This window comes from Dendrobates tinctorius, unplaced genomic scaffold, assembly GCF_039654945.1.
Source record: "Dendrobates tinctorius isolate UK_male_01 unplaced genomic scaffold, ASM3965494v1 ptg000143l, whole genome shotgun sequence".
In the NCBI taxonomy this organism is placed as follows: domain Eukaryota; kingdom Metazoa; phylum Chordata; class Amphibia; order Anura; family Dendrobatidae; genus Dendrobates; species Dendrobates tinctorius.
The window spans coordinates 37,654,190-37,673,686 of record NW_027361810.1 but is presented as its reverse complement, the minus strand read 5'-3'; the positions used below and the strand labels follow the sequence as shown (position 1 = coordinate 37,673,686).

Genomic DNA, 19,497 nt, shown 5'->3' with positions numbered 1-19,497 from the left:
TTCCCTGCCGGTCTCTATAACCTGGCCGGCTGCGTTGATGTCTCAGGAGAGCAGACTGGAAGAGTTGGTTCAATTCGACCCACAGGACGCAGTCCGAAGGCCACGACACGAACCCAGAGAACCAACTCTTACCTGGCGGCATCTGCGGCTCTTCTTTTGATTAGCCGGCCTGGTGTGACATCATCATTGCGGTTATTGCACCTATGACATCGCGCCAGGCCAGGTAATCAAAAGGAGAGCCACTAATGCCGTCACGTAAGAGGCTGTTCTCAGGGCTACCGTCCAGCAGCCACAGATTACTGGCGTGGTCAATGGACTGGTTCCTGCCAGTCGATAAACGCCATCTGTCCAGGCGGAGTACGGTGGGTTTTCTTGTTTTTTATAGCTTATTGTAAATCTGTGGCAGGATCCGTATGATTTGCCTCTGACGATGTTCCTGTGGTTTCCAGCAGAATTCTGCCGGGGCCTAGGCGGCTCTTCTGCTGTACCAGGGTGGTCTCTACAGAGGTGTAGCCCTAGGACGCCATCATCTGGTGGAGAGGAGATCCCCAGAAGAGCAGTAATGGGTAGTGATGAGCGAAAGGGCTCGCGCCTCGAGTTTGCATCGGGTACGCCCCGAGTCTCGAGTGACATGATTGAGTTGTTTTGCAGCTATTAACCAAAAAACCTGCAGGGATTGCCTGACATCCACGGGTAATCCTGCTTGTTTTTTTGACTGTCTAACAACCGCGAAACATGTGGAGCGGGGACTCAGATGTCACTCAAGCACCCGCGAGACTCGATGAGCATCCAAACACCCGATGCAATCTCGACTAGCGAGCACTTTTGCTCGTCACTAGTAATGGGCATCGATCTTGTGCAGGATGCAGCCTACAGCTCTGTTCACACCTTTCCTCTTAGCATGTGTTTCCCCAGAATCCCTTGTAAGGCCACGTTCACACGCTCAGTATTTTACATAAGTATTTAAAAGCCAAAACCAGGAGTGGCACAATCAGAGGAAAAGTATAATGGAAGCACGTCACCACTTCTGGATTTATCACCCACTCCTGGTTTTGGCTTACAAATACTGATGTAAAATACTGACCGAATACTGACCGTGTGAACGAGGCCTAAGAGTGAACATTGTGTTTTTTATGACACTTTATGGAAATGTTCTTTGGGGAGATGTAGAAATCACCTACAATTGTAATTCTTTCATCTTTTCAGGCACTAATCAATTACTACTGCCAGGACAAGTACTTTCACCATGTGCAGGCGGCCGCTAATGATCGGCTGAAGGAGTTTGGTAATGATCCGGTGTTCCTCTTTTTCCGGGCCTTTGGGATGTTAATGGAAGGTAATGGTTTTTGGCTGAAACTCCCGGTTAACCCTCTCCATGTGAACCCTCCTTTATACTCATATTTGCTTTATTCTCTTTATCCGCAGATTAAGTGTCCGAGTCCATCCGAGAACTGGAAACGCTGAAAGACAAGGCGGACGTGTCTCTGGGTGCATTACTGGCCCTGATCTATGCGCACAAGAAGAGCTCCCACCCAGGTAATCCTCACCCAGGATTAATAGTCTCATCTGTGGAGAATGAATAAGATGCATACTGAATAATTAGGATTTGGACTTTAAAAAAGAAACAGCGCCACTCGTGGTCACAGGATGAGTGCGGTATTGCAGCTGATCCCCAAGTGAATTAAACTAAGTTGAAATACCAAGGTCAGTGGCTTAATAGATAGTTATTTCCTTTATTTCTTCCTTTCCCCTTCCCTTTCCCTTCCTCCCAGAAAAACACTCTTTAATCCCTTCTGAAATTGTGCCATATTTTTCACGATTTTTTTTATTTAGCAGCATTAATAATTTAAACATTTTCCTTTTTTTATTTTTCCCTTCATATTGCCTTCAGACTTACTTACACATTATCATTTTGATTTCTTTAATATCAGAAATGTCTGCAACGCCATGTGACCTGATAAGGTTGATGTATTTACTTTAAAATCCATGTCAGAATGGCCGTATAATCCTCTATAACGTTTAGCTCAATCTCCGTCCTGCCTGATTGACAGCTCCTCAGTGTCCCTCCTCCCTGCAGAGATCTCTCACTGCTCAGTACAAGGTGCAGCCATCAGTCAGGCTGGGTGGGCAGAGGCTGAATAAACCTGTAATATTTTCTTACGGGTCATGTAGTCTGTCCAATATTGTCCCCAATTAGATGACAGATGATCCTAATGGACATTCATCTTTGTGTATCAGCCTGGTTCTCTGGGACACAGCCTCACTGGGACCTGGATTTTTTGGAATCTACAACATGCATATTGAGACCCTCGACATTATATTAATCTTCACTTTCTTTTCAAGCAGTTTATTGTCTTTAGACGCAGAAATGTAATAAAGTTCCTTTTACTTGTGTGCAGACAGAGAAGCTATTCAGGATCTGGAAACGAGGATGAAGGAGCAGCGAAAGACTGCGGCGCCCAGAGCCTTATATTACGCCGGGCTGTTCCTGTGGCACGTGGAGCGTCACGACAAAGCGCGGGAGTATGTCGACAGGATGATTAAGATTTCAAACGGTGACCGAGATGTAAGTAACACAGCGGTATAATACAGCAATACCCCGTACACTCAATAGCAGTCTGCCAGTGTCATAAAGTGGGAACTGGTATTATTTTATGATCAGTGAAGATCCGACCTCTGGGATTTCCAGAGACTGAAGAGACCGCCGCGTTATCACTGAGTCCCATTCTCAGTGTTTCCTGCCACCCACTGTGCAAAGAACCAACCGCATCCAAACCTTTATTCAGGGTTCTGCTTGCTGCCGCTCGGACTAATATATACTCCTAATAGCCGATAGATCAAGGTTGTGCGTCATTATGGCGCCCTGCAACGTGAAAGACAATGGGTCCGATTCATCATGACTGGCATAGTGCTGAATTTGGCGCCTCTGCTGAGAGGCATGCTCCTGGCCAGAAATGCAGGCACATTTGATGAATGTGATGGACGGGCATGGTCACACCTCGTCTCCTTCCAGCTTCGACCTTTCCGGTAGGGTCGATTCACACTAGCGTGAAAACATCAAAAGTCTCAACATTTTTACACAATACCTCATTGTGCAAAAATTTTGACTTTTGAAAGCTTTTACGCCACTTTTCTGGCGTAAAATCTTTGATGAATCAGTCCTTATGTTTTTCTTTTTTATACATCAGATTACAAGTTTTAGCCTGGTTTTCACAATCTAGAGTCCACACAGCATATCATGCTACTTACAGAAACTGAATCAGCAGCATGCATCGGGGAGATATGAGGTCACGCAGCCCGTGCGTGCTAACAGGGAACCAGGAGACTTTTAACCCCTTCCCGATGTATGACATATGCATCTTTTATACAGGATCAGGAGCTGAGCCTGCATCTTCTTTTTTTTTTTTTTTTTCTTGCGCAATTTCGCAGCACTTGAAATTTTGTTTTCTCGTTCGCCTTATTGAGGGACACAGAGACCATGGGTGTATGCTGCTGCCACTAGGAGGCTGACACTATGCAAAAAAAAAAGGTTAGCTCCTCCTCCGCAGTGCACACCCCACCGACCATCAGGGAATTTCCTCAGTTTAGCTTAGTGTCAGTAGGAGGTGGACACAGGTCCTTCATTGGACCCATATCTACCTCGATGTGTGTCGTTCCCTTTCAGGTCTTAGGCGGGATACAGTGTGAACAGTCACAACTGTACTCCTACAAAGAGACTATGAGTGCGACGTGTACTGTCATCCCGTATCCTTATAGCTCTCCGGGCGGACCACGGGCTCAGCACAGGACGTGCCAGCGTAAACGGATGGTCCTTGCCCCCTGCCTCCCACCCACTCGCCCACCAGAGCCTGTCGGTTGGACGAGGCGCGAAGACGGAGGACATGGACAGACAGAGTGGGATATGGAAGGTACCTTTATTGGACCGGAAGAAGACGCCACCCAGAGTCTCCACAAGGACGCCGGGTTGTGGCGCCAAAGTAGCGACGCAGGTTATCAGCTGCCGGCGCTTCCCAGTCGCCGCATCCCCTTTGGCCCCAGCTGCGGTGCGGGCTTTCTTCACCCCACCGCCGGTATTCTTGCGTAGGGTTGCGTCTGAGAGCAGGGCTAGGGTGACGTCTTCTTAGGGGCGGGCGCGGCTGCGCCGCAGTTCTTCCGCGCCGCCCCGTGCTAACAGGCGGCCGCCCCGTGCTGACAGGCGGCCGCCGTGTCTAATTTAGCCCCCGGCTTCAATTTGGGCCTTCACGCCCGTCGCGGCCACGCCCCCGTCCGCTCTCATAGGCCGTTGCCTTCCTAAGCCCTCCCACCGCCTCTTCAGGCTTGTGGCTGGGAAGGGGGGGCAGGTTTTCCCTCTGGGGAGGCGACTAGCTCCGCCCTTCTTCTTGCACAGAAACCGCGCTTTTTACTTCCTCACGTCGGGCTGTCGCCATCTTTGCAGCCTGACAGCCGGAGACTAAAGCAGAGACCAGCGCTTCCTGTCGGTCCCTGGCCAGTTGCAGGAGCCTAATTCATCTCTTTCGGGGTCACCAGACCATGAGTACTTCTGCATCTGCAGACTGACACCCTACTCTGCCTTTCTGTCCCCCAACCTTCCGGCAGTTCCGCAGGTTTTCATCTTCTCTTCCTTCACCATGTCTACTTCTAAGCCTGATCGTGGCCGTCCGCCAGTCCCCACGGGCACCCTAGTCCAGTTTTTCGCATGCTCCTCTTGCAATCGCAAACTTCCCTCAGGTCAGCCTACTCCCATCTGCCTGGACTGCAGCAATCCCGTTCAGCATGACCCCATCCAGGAACCACCTATTGCGCCACGAGAAAGCGAACTACCCATTCCTGGCTGGGCCTCGTCTCTTTCAAAATCTGTGGCAGACCTCACCAGGGTGTCTCAGTCCCTAGTGGCTGTTCTTGACAAGTTGTCCCTGGACACTTCTGCAGGGTCCAGCAGGTCACAAGACGCTCCATCTGAGCCAGCTAGCAGAAGCCGCAAAAGGCCCAGGCAGGATCTCCGGCCGGAATACTCTCCTGGCCCCTCATCTGCACCTAGTCCTTCCCAGCAGTCGCCCTCCCGTGCCTCCTCACCCGAGTCAGGTGAAGCGTTCTCGGATATGTCTTCTGAAGGGATTGTAGAGCTGGAATCTGGCCAGGACGTGGACATGAAGGTTACAGTACAGAACCTCATCGCGGCAATTAACCACACCTTTGAAATCTCTGACTCCCCTGCGAAATCCTCAGATCAGGAGGTTTCGTTCAGACGGGAGGAAACACCCTCCAGGGTATTTCCTTTTCATTCCGAGTTTGGAAAGATTTTTACAAGAGAAAGGGAAGATCCGACCAGACGCTTTCAAAGAGGAAAGCGTCTCGGCGTACTGTACCCGTTTGCTAAAGAGCTCATGGATAACTGGTCTGCCTCTCCCTCGGTGGACCCGCCCGTGTCCAGACTGTCTAATAACGCGGTTCTCCCGCTTTCAGGTGTGGCGTCTTTAAAGGATTCTAATGATAGAATTATAGAATCCCTGGCGAAATCTGCCTTCGAAGCGGCTTCGACGGCGGTATGCCCAATCTTTGCTTCATCTTGGGCAGCAAAGGCCATAGCTACTTGGGCAGAGGATCTTCGTCAGGGCATCCTAGAGAAAGCACAACCAGATCGATTGGCCGATCTCGCCAATCAGATTTCCCATGCGGGGGATTATCTGCTTTCTGCTTCATTGGATGACGCATCCTGCACAGTTCAGGCGTCAAGCAACTTCGTGGCAATCCGACGTACAATTTGGCTCAAAGCCTGGCAGGCGGACTTGTCGTTTAAAAAGTCTCTTACTAATCTGCCTTTTCAGGGAGTGCGCCTCTTTGGTTCCCAATTGGACCAGATTATTAAGGACGCCACCGGAGGCACGAGTTCCCTCCTCCCTCAGTCCAAACCTCGCAGACCTCCACTAATGCGTCAGTTTAGACCCTTTCAGGCCTTCCGCCGTTTCAATACGGCGGAGACCTCCTCCAACCAACAAAGGCCGCAGGCACGCCAAGATAGGAAGAAAGTTTCATTCAGACCCACTCCCTCCTGGCGATCCCACTCTTCACAGGGCAGACCATCCAGATCTGGACGGTCCACTTCAGCATGACTATCCTCGGACTACCGAGGGTCCCTTCCAATTGGGAGGTCGACTCTTGTTCTTCAGGGACGTCTGTCTGGCCTCAGTAGAGGACGCCTGGGTCAGGGAGGTCGTATCGTCAGGATACAAGATGGAGTTCGTCTCTCTTCCACGGGATCGTTTTTTCGAATCCCGTCCTCCAAAAGATCCAGCCTTGATCCCTGGGTTCTTTACGGCCATCGCCTCTCTCCTCAGTTCCGGGGTGATTGTGCCCGTTCCCAAATCGGAGCGGTTCACAGGGTTTTATTCAAACCTATTCGTGGTGCCAAAAAAAGACGGGGCGGTTCAACCCATCTTGGATCTCAAGCTGCTTAACAAGAGAGTCCATCTTCGCCGATTCCGGATGGAGTCGGTTCGTTCGGTAATCGCTTCCATGGAGGAGCAGGAATTCATGTGTTCAATAGACATCCAAGATGCCTATCTACATGTTCCCATATTCTCCGGACATCAGAAGTTCCTGTGTTTTGCGGTTCGCCAGGAACATTACCAGTTCGTTGCGCTGCCCTTCGGTCTCGCCACCGCTCCCAGAGTCTTCACGAAGATCATGGCTGCGTTGATGGCCTTGTTGAGGATCAGAGGTCTCGTTCTTTTTCCGTACCTCGACGATATTCTGATCAAAGCTCCCTCTTTTCACCAGGCGCGCCTAAGTTTGAAGATCATCCTAGACACTCTTTCCAATTTTGGGTGGATCGTCAACAGGAAAAAGTCCTGTCTGGTTCCTTCTCAACGCCTTGTGTTTCTGGGCCTACTGTTCGACACTCGTCAGTCAAGGGTCTTTCTCCCACGAGAGAAGATTCTATCCCTGCAGCAGGATGTACGATCGCTGCAAACCACACGATTTCCGTCCCTCCGAACAACCATGAGGGTCCTGGGAAAGATGGTGGTGGCGATAGAGGCAGTTCCCTTTGCCCAATTTCACGCCAGACCTCTCCAACACGCCATTCTGTCGAGGTGGAACAGGTCTGCTCTGTCCCTGGATCGCCCTATTCGTCTTTCATGACGGATCAAGCGGTCTCTCAACTGGTGGTTGACGTCACCTCCAATCCTCTTGGGGCGGTCTTTTCTTCCCATTCACTGGCAGATTGTAACAACGGATGCCAGCCTCCTCGGATGGGGAGCAGTGTTCCGCAATCACACTGTTCAGGGTCGTTGGTCGACTCGGGAATCAGCCCTGCCGATCAACGTCCTAGAGATACGAGCGATTTTATCTGGCTCTCGTACACTGGGAGAGGCTCTTCAGGGGCCTGCCTATCCGGATTCAGACAGACAATGCCACAGCGGTGGCATATGTCAACCGTCAAGGAGGGACACTGAGTGCCTCAGCCCTGGCAGAAGTGTCCAAGATCCTTCAGTGGGCAGAGATTTCATAGAATCATAGAATCGTAGAGTTGGAAGGGACCTCCTGGGCCATCTGGTCCAACCCCCTGCTCAAAGCAGGATTCGCTAAATCATCCCAGTCAGATGTCTGTCCAGCCTCTGTTTGAAGACTTCCATTGAAGGAGAACTCACCACTTCTCGTGGCAGCCTGTTCCACTCATTGATCACTCTAACTGTCAAAAAGTTTTTTCTAATATCTAATCTGTGTCTCCTCCCATTCAATTTCATCCCATTGCTTCTAGTCTTTCCTTGTGCAAATGAGAATAAAGTTGATCCTTCTACAATGTGACAGCCCTTTAGATATTTGTAGACAGCTATTAAGTCTCCTCTCAGTCTTCTCTTTTGCAAACTAAACATTCCCAAATCCTGCAACCTTTCCTCATTTCGGTACTGACAATCTCCGCGGTACACATTCCCGGCGTGGACAACTGGGCAGCCGATTTTCTCAGCCGCGAGGGTCTCGCGGCAGGAGAGTGGTCCCTACATCCGGATGTATTTCTTCAGCTTTGCCGTCGTTGGGGTACCCCAGACGTAGATCTGCTAGCCTCTCGCCTCAACAGGAAAGTCCCACAATTTGTGTCCAGGGCTCGAGATCCTCTCGCAGTGGGCGCCGACGCTCTGGCCATTCCTTGGTCGCAGTTCGAGCTCCCCTACCTGTTCCCTCCCCTGCCTCTTCTTCCCAAGCTGTTGAAGAAGATCAAAGCAAAAGGAATTCCAGTCATTCTCATCGCCCCGAATTGACCCAGAAGGTCTTGGTTCGCGGACATTGTCAACCTTCTCGCGGACGCCCCCTGGAAGCTTCCAGACAGGGCAGATCTGCTGTCTCAAGGCCCGATTTGCCACCCCAATTCTCGGCCGCTCAATTTAACGGCGTGGCTGTTGAGACCGAGGTTTTGAAACTAGCAGGATTCTCCGGTCGAGTAATTCATACCATGATCTGAGCCAGGAAGCCATCGTCTTCCAAGATTTACTACCGTACTTGGAAGGCCTATTTCACTTGGTGTGAGGACAATAACATCGCGCCCATGTGCTTTTCGCTCCCTTCCGTTCTGGCGTTTCTCCAGGCAGGGCTGGATGCGGGGCTTGCTCTCAGTTCCTTGAAGGGTCACGTTTCGGCGTTGTCCATTTTATTTCAGAAGACGTTGGCCTCCCGCCCTCAGGTCAAAACCTTTCTTCAGGGCGTGGCTCACACGGCTCCTCCGTACCGAGCGCCCGTGAATCCATGGGATCTTAATTTGGTTCTTGAGGTTCTGCAAGGTTCTCCTTTTGAACCTCTCAGGGATGTTTCCCTTTCTCTCCTTTCTTGGAAGGTAGCTTTTCTGGTGGCCATCACTTCCATCTGGCGCGTGTCGGAATTAGCGGCTCTTTCTTGCCGCTCTCCTTTCTTGGTACTTCACCAGGACAAGGTAGTTCTACGGCCTCCGCCCTCTTTTCTTCCGAAGGTGGTGTCCTCCTTTCACCTCAATGAGGATATTGTTCTGCCGTCCTTCTGTCCGAGTCCTACTCACCCTCGGGAGCGGTCCCTGAACAAGCTGGATCTGGTCAGGGCGATGAACGTCTATCTGTCTAGGACGACTTCCTTGTGGAAGACAGACTCTCTTTTCATCATTCCAGATGGGGCGCGGAAAGGTCACCTGGCTTCCAAGGCTACTATTGCTCGTTGGATCAGATCGGCAATTTTGGAGGCCTACCGGGTTAAGCATCGAGTGGCCCCTCCGGGGATCAGAGCGCACTCTACCCGGGCAGTGGGTGCTTCCTGGGCGGTACGCCACAGAGCCTCCACGCTGCAGCTTTGCAAAGCTGCAACCTGGTCATCGGTTCACACGTTTGTGAAATTCTAAAAGGTCCACACCTACGCTTTGGCAGATGCCAACCTAGGTAGGAGGATTCTGCAGGCAGCGGTGGTGAGTCCACTGGCCTGATGGAAGTTTGTTTCCCACCCCAGGGACTGCTTTGGGACGTCCCATGGTCTCTGTGTCCCCCAATAAGGCGAACGAGAAAACAGGATTTTTGGGTTGCTTACCGTAAAATCTGTTTCTCGGAGCCTTCATTGGGGGACACAGCACCCTCCCATTTTCTACAACTCCTGTTCTTACTTTGGTTGATTGGTTACAGTTGAGTTGTTTGTTCGGTTCTCAATCTATTCTGTTACTTCTCCTACTGCTTTCTCACTAACTGAGGAAATTCCCTGCCGGTCGGTGGGGTGTACACTGCGGAGGAGGAGCTAACCTTTTTTTTTTGCATAGTGTCAGCCTCCTAGTGGCAGCAGCATACACCCATGGTCTCTGTGTCCCCCAATGAAGGCTCCGAGAAACAGATTTTACGGTAAGCAACCCAAAAATCCTGTTTTTCCCATTTTCTTGAACATTGAATTGTAAAATGAATGGCGGCATTCACAGCTACAGCTCGTCCTCCTAAAAATTTGAAGGAAGGGAAGAAAAACTTAAAAGTGAAAAATAAAATGGGAAAATGTTAGCGGGGTCTTCCCACTTCTGTCATTCTTGGCTAAGACATGTGAACTTCAAACAGACATAAGTTTTTTTTCATGAACCAGCCGCATTAGCTCCGCACAAGTGCAAGATTTGTAACCAAAAGTTTTTCATCTATAATAAATACAATCTTGTGCTTCACGCCTTAAAGGGAACCTGTCAGCGGGATTGTGCACAGTAACCTACACACGCTGTCAGGTCGGCGCCTTTATACTGATTAAAAAAAATGAAACCTTGGTTGATAAAAATCCTTTTTTTTGGTTGTTGATAGATATAGCTATACAAAAAAACCTGACCAGCACATTCCAGGTGTGAATAGGTGCAAGCTGCAGTGATTGCAAAACATATACAAACAAAGCACAGCAGCACCCTGTGAATGCCAAGACATATAGTGTCAATGGAAATAAAAACTTCCAAACGCTCTGTCCCTCAGCAAGATGTACTTACAAAAGCGAAGGTTCTTAGCGCATGATTTGGCCAATTCATGTGTGCCCGTCAACCGCGGCAAGGTGACACTTCTCTGACGGGTCCTGTCTGAACCCTACCATATCCTACTATAAGGACAAACATGTCTCTCCTGGGCTGCAAGCCTACAAGTGAATGGGCTAGTAGAGCTGGTTGAGAACACCTGCAGGTTAACGGGAAGAGTGGAAGGGTCAAGCAGAGGGAGTCACACCCCCCTATATTTAGCTATACAAACTTGAAAGTGGCATATATAGTAGGATATGGTAGGGTTCAGACAGGACCCGTCAGAGAAGTGTCACCTTGCCGCGGTTGACGGCCACACATGAATTGGCCAAATCATGCACTAAGAACCTTCGCTTTTGTAAGTACATCTTGCTGAGGGACAGAGCGTTTGGAAGTTTTTATTTCCATTGACATTATATGTCTCGGCATTCACAGGGTGCTGCTGTGCTTTCTTTGTATATGTTGATAGATTTTTTTTCTTGTTTTTTTTTTTTTTTAGTGTGTATATACACTGCTCAAAAAAATAAAGGGAACACTCAAACAGCAGAATCTAACTCCAAGTAAATCAAACTTCTGTGAAATCAAACTGTCCACTTAGGAAGCAACACTGATTGACAATCAATTTCACATGCTGTTGTGCAAATGGAATAGACAACAGATGGAAATTATTGGCAATTATCAATACACCCTCAATAAAGGAGTGGTTCTGCAGGTGGGTACCAGAGACCACATCTCAGTACCAATGCTTTCTGGCTGATGTTTTGGTCACTTTTGAATGTTTGTTGTGCTTTCACACTCGTGGTAGAATGAGACAGACTTTACAACCCACACAAGTGGCTCAGGTAGTGCTGCTCATCCAGGATGGCACATCAATGCGAGCTGTGGCGAGAAGGATTGCTGTGTCTGTCAGCGTAGTGTCCAGAGGCTGGAGGCGCTACCAGGAGACAGGTCAGTACACCAGGAGACATGGAGAGGGCCGTAGGAGGGCAACAACCCAGCAGCAGGACCGCTACCTTCACCTTTGTGCAAGGAGGAACAGGAGGAGCACTGCCAGAGCCCTGTAAAATGACCTCCAGCAGGCCACAAATGTGCATGTGTCTGCACAAACGGTTAGAAACCGACTCCATGAGGGATGGTCTGAGGGCCCGACATCCACAGATGGGGGTTGTGCTCACAGCCCAACACCGTGCAGGACGCTTGGCATTTGCCACAGAACACCAGGATTGTCAAATTCGCCACTGGCGCCCTGTGCTCTTCACAGATGAAAGCAGGTTCACACTGAGCACATGTGACATGACAGAGTCTGGAGATGCTGCGGAGCGCGATCTGCTGCCTGCAACATCCTTCAGCATGACCGGTTTGGCAGTGGGTCAGTAATGGCATTTCTTTGGAGGGCTGCACAGCCCTCCATGTGCTCGCCAGAGGTAGCCTGACTACCATTAGGTACTGAGATGAGATCCTCAGACACCTTGTGAGACCATGTGCTGGTGCGGTTGGCCTTGGGTTCCTCCTAATGCAGGACAATGCCAGACCTCATGTGGCCAGAGTGTGTCAGCAGATCCTGCAAGATGAAGGCATTGAAGCTATTGACCGGCCGGCCTGTTCCCCAGACCTGAATCCGATTGAGCACATCTGGGACATCATGTCTCCCTCCATCCACCAACGTCACGTTGCACCACACTGTCCAGGAGTTGGCGGATGTTTAAGTCCAGGTGTGGAAGGAGATCCCTCAGGAGACCATCCGCCGCCTCTTCAGGAGCATGCCCAGGCATTGTACAGTAGGGAGGTCATACAGGCACATGGAGGCCACACACACACTACTGAGCATCTTTTCTTTGTCATGAGGCATTTCCACTGAAGTTTGATCAGCCTGTAATTTGATTTTCCACTTTGATTTTGAGTATCATTTAAAAATTCAGACCTCCATGGGATATTCATTTTGATTTTCATTGATAATTGTGATGTTTTATTGTTCTGAACACATTCCACTATGCAATGAATAAAAATTTGCAACTGGAATATTTCGGAGATATCTAGGATGTGGTATTTTAGTGTTCTCTTTATTTTTTTTGAGCAGTGTATAATATTCATCATGTAAACTAGGGGGCAGGTCAATGACCTATCAGCAGGCTGCATTATGAATAGCTAATCAGAGCTCCACATGAAGCCCCCCTCCACAGGCCGACCCGGGGTATGAGATCATTAACTAAAATCTTGAAAATAAAGATTACACAACAACCACAAGACCGATTTCATCACCAGATATCATTGTAATCAGTATAACTGCGCCAACCTGACACTGTCTGTAGGTTACTGGGCACAATCATGCTGACAGGTTCCCTTAAGTATTTTTCCAGCTCTCGCTCATCCAGGTATTTACAGGGGGGCAGTAAAGACAGAGAGATGATTCTCTGAAGCCGAGCGCCGTCATCGCGTTAGTCCTGTACAGAACGGACGCCTTGTTTTATTGTCTGACGAGAGGAACTGAAATTTCGAACTCTGTTCCTATAGGGCTTGGTTTTGAAAGAGTGACTGGATCTGACCTGCGGGAGGGAAGCTAATGCTAAAAAGGCTCTGAAGTACTTAGAGAACGATGACACGGACGTGTTCGCAATGATGGGAAAGGTAAGATCATCAATAATGGTTGTGTGAATGCTGAGGAGTTCACTGCTCTAGTAAATGTCTTGCGGTCGATACAGTTTTACTTAACCTAAATCTGCCTGTAGCTAATGGATAATCTTGTAGATAATCTTTACCTTTATGACCAGGTTAATAGGAGCAGCCAGAAAAGAGGGGAGATAATGGGGACTTATATATTGGTGACCTATCCATCAGTATTATATGTGGGGGTCTGTAACCCAATGCACCCTTGGATCAGTTGTTTTCTTGTCCTCGTCACTGGCAGATGTACACAGTGTAGAGACCATCGCTGGATGCTGAAGTTAAGCTCCCAATCACTTCCATAGGGCTGAGGTCCCGAGAATGCTCATAAAGCAGTGTATAGAGTGGTGTATTTCTGCTTCTGTACAGCTAGCTGATCGACGGACCCTAACCCATGTAGGGTACTTGATGCATTGCTGAATATTGGACATCTGCATAAATATTGGGGATGCTGAAAGGCCCCATCAGTCCTTCCGCTACATAAATGAGAGCCAGCACTATAAATGCAGGTTTCTCTAACATTTCATATAGGATCTACTTACAACTTAGGCAGTGTGACACGTCCAACATTCACGGTCCGAGTACGAGCCGCAATATCCGGAACGGACGCGAGTCTCCTTGCATAAACGTAAGAACCTTCTATATTTGTGTGTGAGTCTGTAAAATGGGGTCCGGAGACTCGTGGCTGGTCCAGACAGAGCGATCCATACTCAGACCGAGAATGCCGGACATGTGAAACCAACTAAGTTGTAAGTAGATTCGATATGAAACCTACTTAAAAAGGCATTCCCATGTTCTCATAGGATGGCCGATAAAGGTCTCATAGATGTGGGTCCCTGGTCCTGTCCTGCCTATTCTAGTTCCAGAACTCCCAATAGAAGTAAATGATAGTTGGTGAATAGTAAAGCCCATTGACCCCCTGTATAGCCCAGTGACTCTCACTATAACCCAGTGACCCCCTGTATAGCCCAGTGACCCCCTGTATAGCCCAGTGACCCCCTGTATAGCCCAGTAACTTCCTGTAGTGTCCAGTGACCCCCTGTATAGACCAGTGACCCCCCCCTGTACTGCCCAGTGACCCCCAGTATAGCCCAGTGACGTCCATTATGTAAACTGCTCATGACGTGATCACACAGGTGCAGTTATCAGATCTATATCTTGTTATAAAACCTCCCATGAAGGAAATACACAGATAGCAATGTAAAAAGACTCATTATTATTTTCCACGAGAAGAAGCGCCCATAACATAGATAATGCCACTATTTGCAATGATCGTTCAGTATATCCAATACTTGTAGTATTAGCGGAGAATCTTTACCTTTATGAGCAGGTTAATGGGAGTAGTCACAGATTGGAGGGGGGTTAAAGGGGTTGTCCAGAACTTGTATAATGATGACGTATTATATTAGAGGTGGTCTGTCTCCCGTGGATCCCACAGTGGCTCTGTGTAGCGACCGTTCTTGGGTGAAGCCGCTCAGCTTCCTTTCACTTCAATAGTGCCTGAGATGCAGTACCGAGGATGGCCACTACTCGTGTATGGAGCTGTGCTGATTGCTCTGTAAATCTGGTCTCCGCGGGAGCTGCATGCAGCTGATCGGTGGGACGCCGGCTGTCAGACCCCACTGACCACATAGCGATGACCACTCCTTAGGATAGGCTATCAATATCTAATTTCACGCCACTGTAAGAGGCCTTACGGGCTCGTCACATGTATGCTTTTATGATACAGCTTTTGCTACATCGTACCATAGAGCATTTAATGTATGCCCTTGGTTTTATTTTAGGCTCACTATTACGGGTTGCGACAGAATTATTCCGGAGCCTTGGAAGTCGTGAACAAAATCCTCGCCAGCCATCCAAGCTTCACCCCGGCTCTCATTAAGAAAATGAGTCTCCAGCTCGCACTGCAGGACTGGGAGCAGACAGTGGAGACGGCTCTAAGGTTCAGTACGCAGCGCTCGCACCACCAGCACATCCTTACACATATTGGCAATTGTGTGGGCTGCTGGCATTTCAGTCGTCGCTAAGAAAACAGAGAAGAAGCAATTATGGAAGTAAACGGCTGATTCTGACAATCTTCTGTAGTTTAAACGTTTTTTCTGAAACTGAGTTGCATATAAAAACCTTGCTATCCATTGTCCCCGTCTCTTTAGTGGCACTCGCTCCTGTCAGTGTACCACATTTAAAGCGGATTTCCCACCAGAATTCACAATGCAAACCGCATACATTATTATTAGATCTGAGACTGATGAGGCTACTGTTTCACTATTTAGATGTAGCTGTTCATCTCTGATAGATGGATGATCAATTGGGTATTCAGTGTATCCAGAGGCCTAATAAGGAGCCTATCACCTCCATCTTGGTGCTGCTAATCAGAACAACCTGATTTTGCCAGTGGAATCTGTGACTAACCCAGGCAATTCTCTTGCACTGTCCACTGGTGCAATAAAGTTTTACACAGGAGCTATTCAGAATAGCTTTCCATGTGACACAAGGGTGGCCCGAGCCTGCCCTACTAGCGGGACCTGATTTACCTTTGTTTGATGAAAGCTGCATGACAATACTTGTCCAGTGGGTGGCAGTGTTGTATGTGAGATCCACTCCTCTATTCTCTATTGACTCCTTTCATTCATATCAATACTGCAGACCCTCCGATATATGGATCCAGCGTCATAGTCTATAAAGTACACAGGATAAAGGGGGCAGCACACTCTATACCTTTCTGGCTGATAATGTGCAGACGTCACTATTCATCTCCCGCCTGATAATATCTATAGAACAACCCCATATAAATGATAGGATTTACCTGTCACTGTGACAGATGTAGCAGTACTGAGAGTCAATGGGAATCTAATTACTCTGTGCTATTTGTGAGACCTCTGTGGAGTAATCAGGTTAATCCTTTACATTAATTGTCAGCTATGCTATGAAGAAGGTTACAGTCGCAGTGTTGAGGCGGCCCAGACAAACTCCTACTTATGAAGCTCATACAATGTGTCGTGGGAAGATGGAGGAATGTAAAGCATTTTCCACCCATCAGTAATATTATGAATTTTCAATCTAATGCAAAGTTTTCCTTTTCGTTCCATCTTAATTTGTGTTCACCAAAGAAACCCCTTATCACCATTCCCTAGGTTAGGTGATAATTTATACCAATGGGGTCCTCCCGCTGGGACATTAGAATGGAGCAGCACATGCCTGACCGCTGCCGCAGTAACTCTCGCACTGTCGGCTCTATGCTCGGCTCTTTTTGGCAACTCCATAGAGAATCAATTGAGTGTCAGTTGGGTCCAACTTTCGGCTCCTTTATAAAGGGGGTAAAAAGGGCCTAGTTAGGGGTAACCTTCCCTGTTCTGCCGATCGGTGATGTTAGAAGTTGCCGGACCCTCATCGAACAATAAGTTATCACCCATCCAGGGGATACGTTGCATGTTGTAGCAAACTATCTAAGATCTTTGTGAAGCATTAGCTGACATATTTGGCTCACAGGCCATTGCTTTTTTTTTTAAACATAAAATGTAAGTGGAATGGTCACCCGATTTTACCAGTGAAACTGCACACATTTATTCAATAGATCTTAAACCATATGAGACTGGTGTACTTACTTTGAGAACCATTGTCTGAATGGTTATACAATACTTTTTGAAAGTCTAGCTTCAATCTCTGCCCATTTGGTCTTGCTGGCAGCTCCTTCGTGTCCCTCCTCCCTGTTGTCACCGAATTCTTACACCGCTCAGTACAAGCTGCAGCTGTCAGTCAGGCTGGGTGCGCAGAGACAGGAAACACTTGGATTCATGAGCTCTCTTTGTGGCTGATCTCATAAACTCTTGATTTAGTGTTTGGGACTATGCAGCCATTCTGACGTAGATTTTCAAAGTAAATACATCAGCCTTATCAGGGCTAAGATTAGTGTGTGCAGTTTATATTGCAAAATCTGCTGACAAATCTGTTTACTGTTCTCCGCTGCCTTCATCTGATCACATGCAAGTTCTTCCAATATGTCTGACTCTGTACATGGATGGTAAAAAAAACAGAAATACTATTCCCAGATAGATAAAAGAAAACAGTCAGACTTTTAGGTGTTTTCTCCCATAGGTTACTACACAAGGACAGCCACAACCTGGAAGCCATCAGGATGTGGGGGATTAACCCCTTCACTACCAAGGGTGGCTTGCACATTAACTCCCGGGCCAATTTTTACAATTCTGACCACTGTCCCTTTATGAGGTAATAACTCTGAAATGCTTCCATGGATCCCGGTGATTCTGACATTGTTTTCTCGTGACATATTGTACTTCATGTTACTGGTAAAATTTCATTCAAATAACTTGCGTTTATTTGTGAAAAAAACGGAAATTTGGCAAACATTTTTAAAATTTCGCAATTTTCCAACTTTGAATTTTTATGCCCTTAAATCACAGAGATACGACACACAAAAAACTTTAAGTAACATTTCCCACGTTTACCTTACATCAGCACAATTTTGGAACCAACATTTTTTTTTGTTAGGAAGTTATAAGGTTTAAAAGTTGACCAGCGATTTCTCATTTTTGCAACACCATTTTATTTTTACGGGCCACATCACATTTGAAGTCACTTTCAGGGGTCTATATGATAGAAAATACCCAAAAGTGACACCATTCTGAAAACTGCACCGCTGAAGGTGCTCAAAACCACATTCAAGAAGTTTATTAACCCTTCAGGTGCGTCACAGGAATTTTTTTGAATATTTAAAAAAAAAAAAAATGAACATTTACCTTTTTTTCACAAAAAAAAATACTTCAGGCTCAATTTTTTTTATTTTACCAAGGGTAAAAGGAGAAATTGGACTGGAAAAGTTATTGTGCAATTTGTCATGAGTACGCTGATACCTGATACGTGAGGGGGAACCACTGTTTCGGGGCATGGCAGAGCTCAAAAGGGAAGGAGCGCCGTTTGACTTTTTCAATGCAAAATTGGCTGGAATTCAGATCGGACGCCATGTCACGTTTGGAGAGCCCCTGATGTACCTAAACAGTGGAAACCCCCCACAAGTGACCCCATTTTGGAAACTAGACCCCCCCAAGGAACTTATCTAGATATGTGGTGAGAACTTTGAACCCACAAGGGCTTCACAGAAGTTTATAACGTACAGCGGTACAATTAAAAAATCATATTTTTTCCACAAAAATGATCTTTTCACCCACAATTTTTATTTTCCCAAGGGTAACAGGACCCTAAAAGTTATTGTACAATTTGTCCTGAGTATGCTGATACCCCACATGTGGGGGTAAACCACTATTTGGGCGCATGGCAGAGCTCGGAAGGGAAGCAGCGCCATTTGACGTTTTTGGCTGGAATTGAGATCGGACACCATGTCGCGATTGGAAAACCCCTGATGTACCAAAACAGTGGAAACCCCCCACAAATGACACCATTTTAGAAAATGGACCCCCCCAAGGAACTTATCTAAATGTGTGGTGAGAACTTTGAACCCCCAAGGGCTTCACAGAAGTTTATAACGCCCGGGCGTGAAAATAAAAAAAAAAGTATTTTTTCCAGAAACATGATCTTTTAGTCACAAATTTTTTTAATTTCCCAAGAGTACCAGGAGAAATTGGACCCCAAAAGTTGTTGTCCAATTTGTCCTGAGTACGCTGATACCCCATATGTGGGAGAAAACTACTGTATGGGCACACGTCGGGGCTCGGAAGGGAAGTAGTGACGTTTTGGAATGCAGACTTTGATGGAATGGTCTGCGGGTGTCATGTTGCTTTTGGAGAGCCCCTGATGTACCTAAACAGTGGAAACCCCCCACAAGTGACCCCATTTTGGAGACTAGACCCCCCAAGGAACTTACAGTCATATGTTAAAGTTTGGGCACCCCTATTAATGTTAACCTTTTTTCTTTATAACAATTTTGGTTTTTGCAACAGCTATTTCAGTTTCATATATCTAATAACTGATGGACTCAGTTATATTTCTGGATTCAAATGAGGTTTATTGTACTAACAGAAAATGTGAATGTGCAATCTGCATTTAAACAAAATTTGACCGGTGCAAAAGTATGGGCACCCTTATCATTTTCTTGATTTGAACACTCCGAACTACTTTTTACTGACTTCCTGAAGCACTAAATTGGTTTTGTAACCTCATTGAGCTTTGAACTTCATAGCCAGGTGTATCAAATCATGAGAAAAGGTATTTAAGGTGGCCACTTGCAAGTAGTTCTCTTATTTGATTCTCCTATGAAGAGTGGCATCATGGGCTCCTCAAAACAACGCTCAAATGATCTGAAAACAAAGATTACACAGGTCAACGAAAAAAAATTTTTTTTCTGGTGTCCAAAATATTTTAATGAATTTGGGGTATTTTTGGGGTGC

At 47.3% G+C, this 19,497-nt stretch overlaps 2 protein-coding genes across 5 annotated transcripts in view; one reads left to right on the top strand and one right to left on the bottom strand.

The window, feature by feature from the left end:
• The window catches only part of LOC141049374 (tetratricopeptide repeat protein 21B-like), a 119,604-nt gene that overhangs the window by 50,506 nt on the left and 49,601 nt on the right, over window positions 1–19,497 (bottom strand). The gene's annotated exons all lie outside the window — the stretch shown is intronic.
• On the top strand, window positions 1,108–17,366 carry LOC141049078 (tetratricopeptide repeat protein 21B-like). The gene is made up of 6 exons (XM_073545227.1): window positions 1,108–1,336; window positions 1,426–1,536; window positions 2,400–2,566; window positions 12,986–13,099; window positions 14,920–15,077; window positions 17,231–17,366. The coding sequence occupies exons 4-6, from the start codon at window positions 13,088–13,090 to the stop codon at window positions 17,364–17,366; spliced, it is 306 nt and encodes a 101-aa protein (XP_073401328.1). The 5' UTR covers window positions 1,108–1,336; window positions 1,426–1,536; window positions 2,400–2,566; window positions 12,986–13,087.

Coding starts and splice junctions, on each gene's coding strand:
- LOC141049078 (XM_073545227.1), top strand. Junction 15,078..17,230: donor ACAGTGGAGACGGCTCTAAG/GTTCAGTACGCA, acceptor TTTCTCCCATAG/GTTACTACACAAGGACAGCC.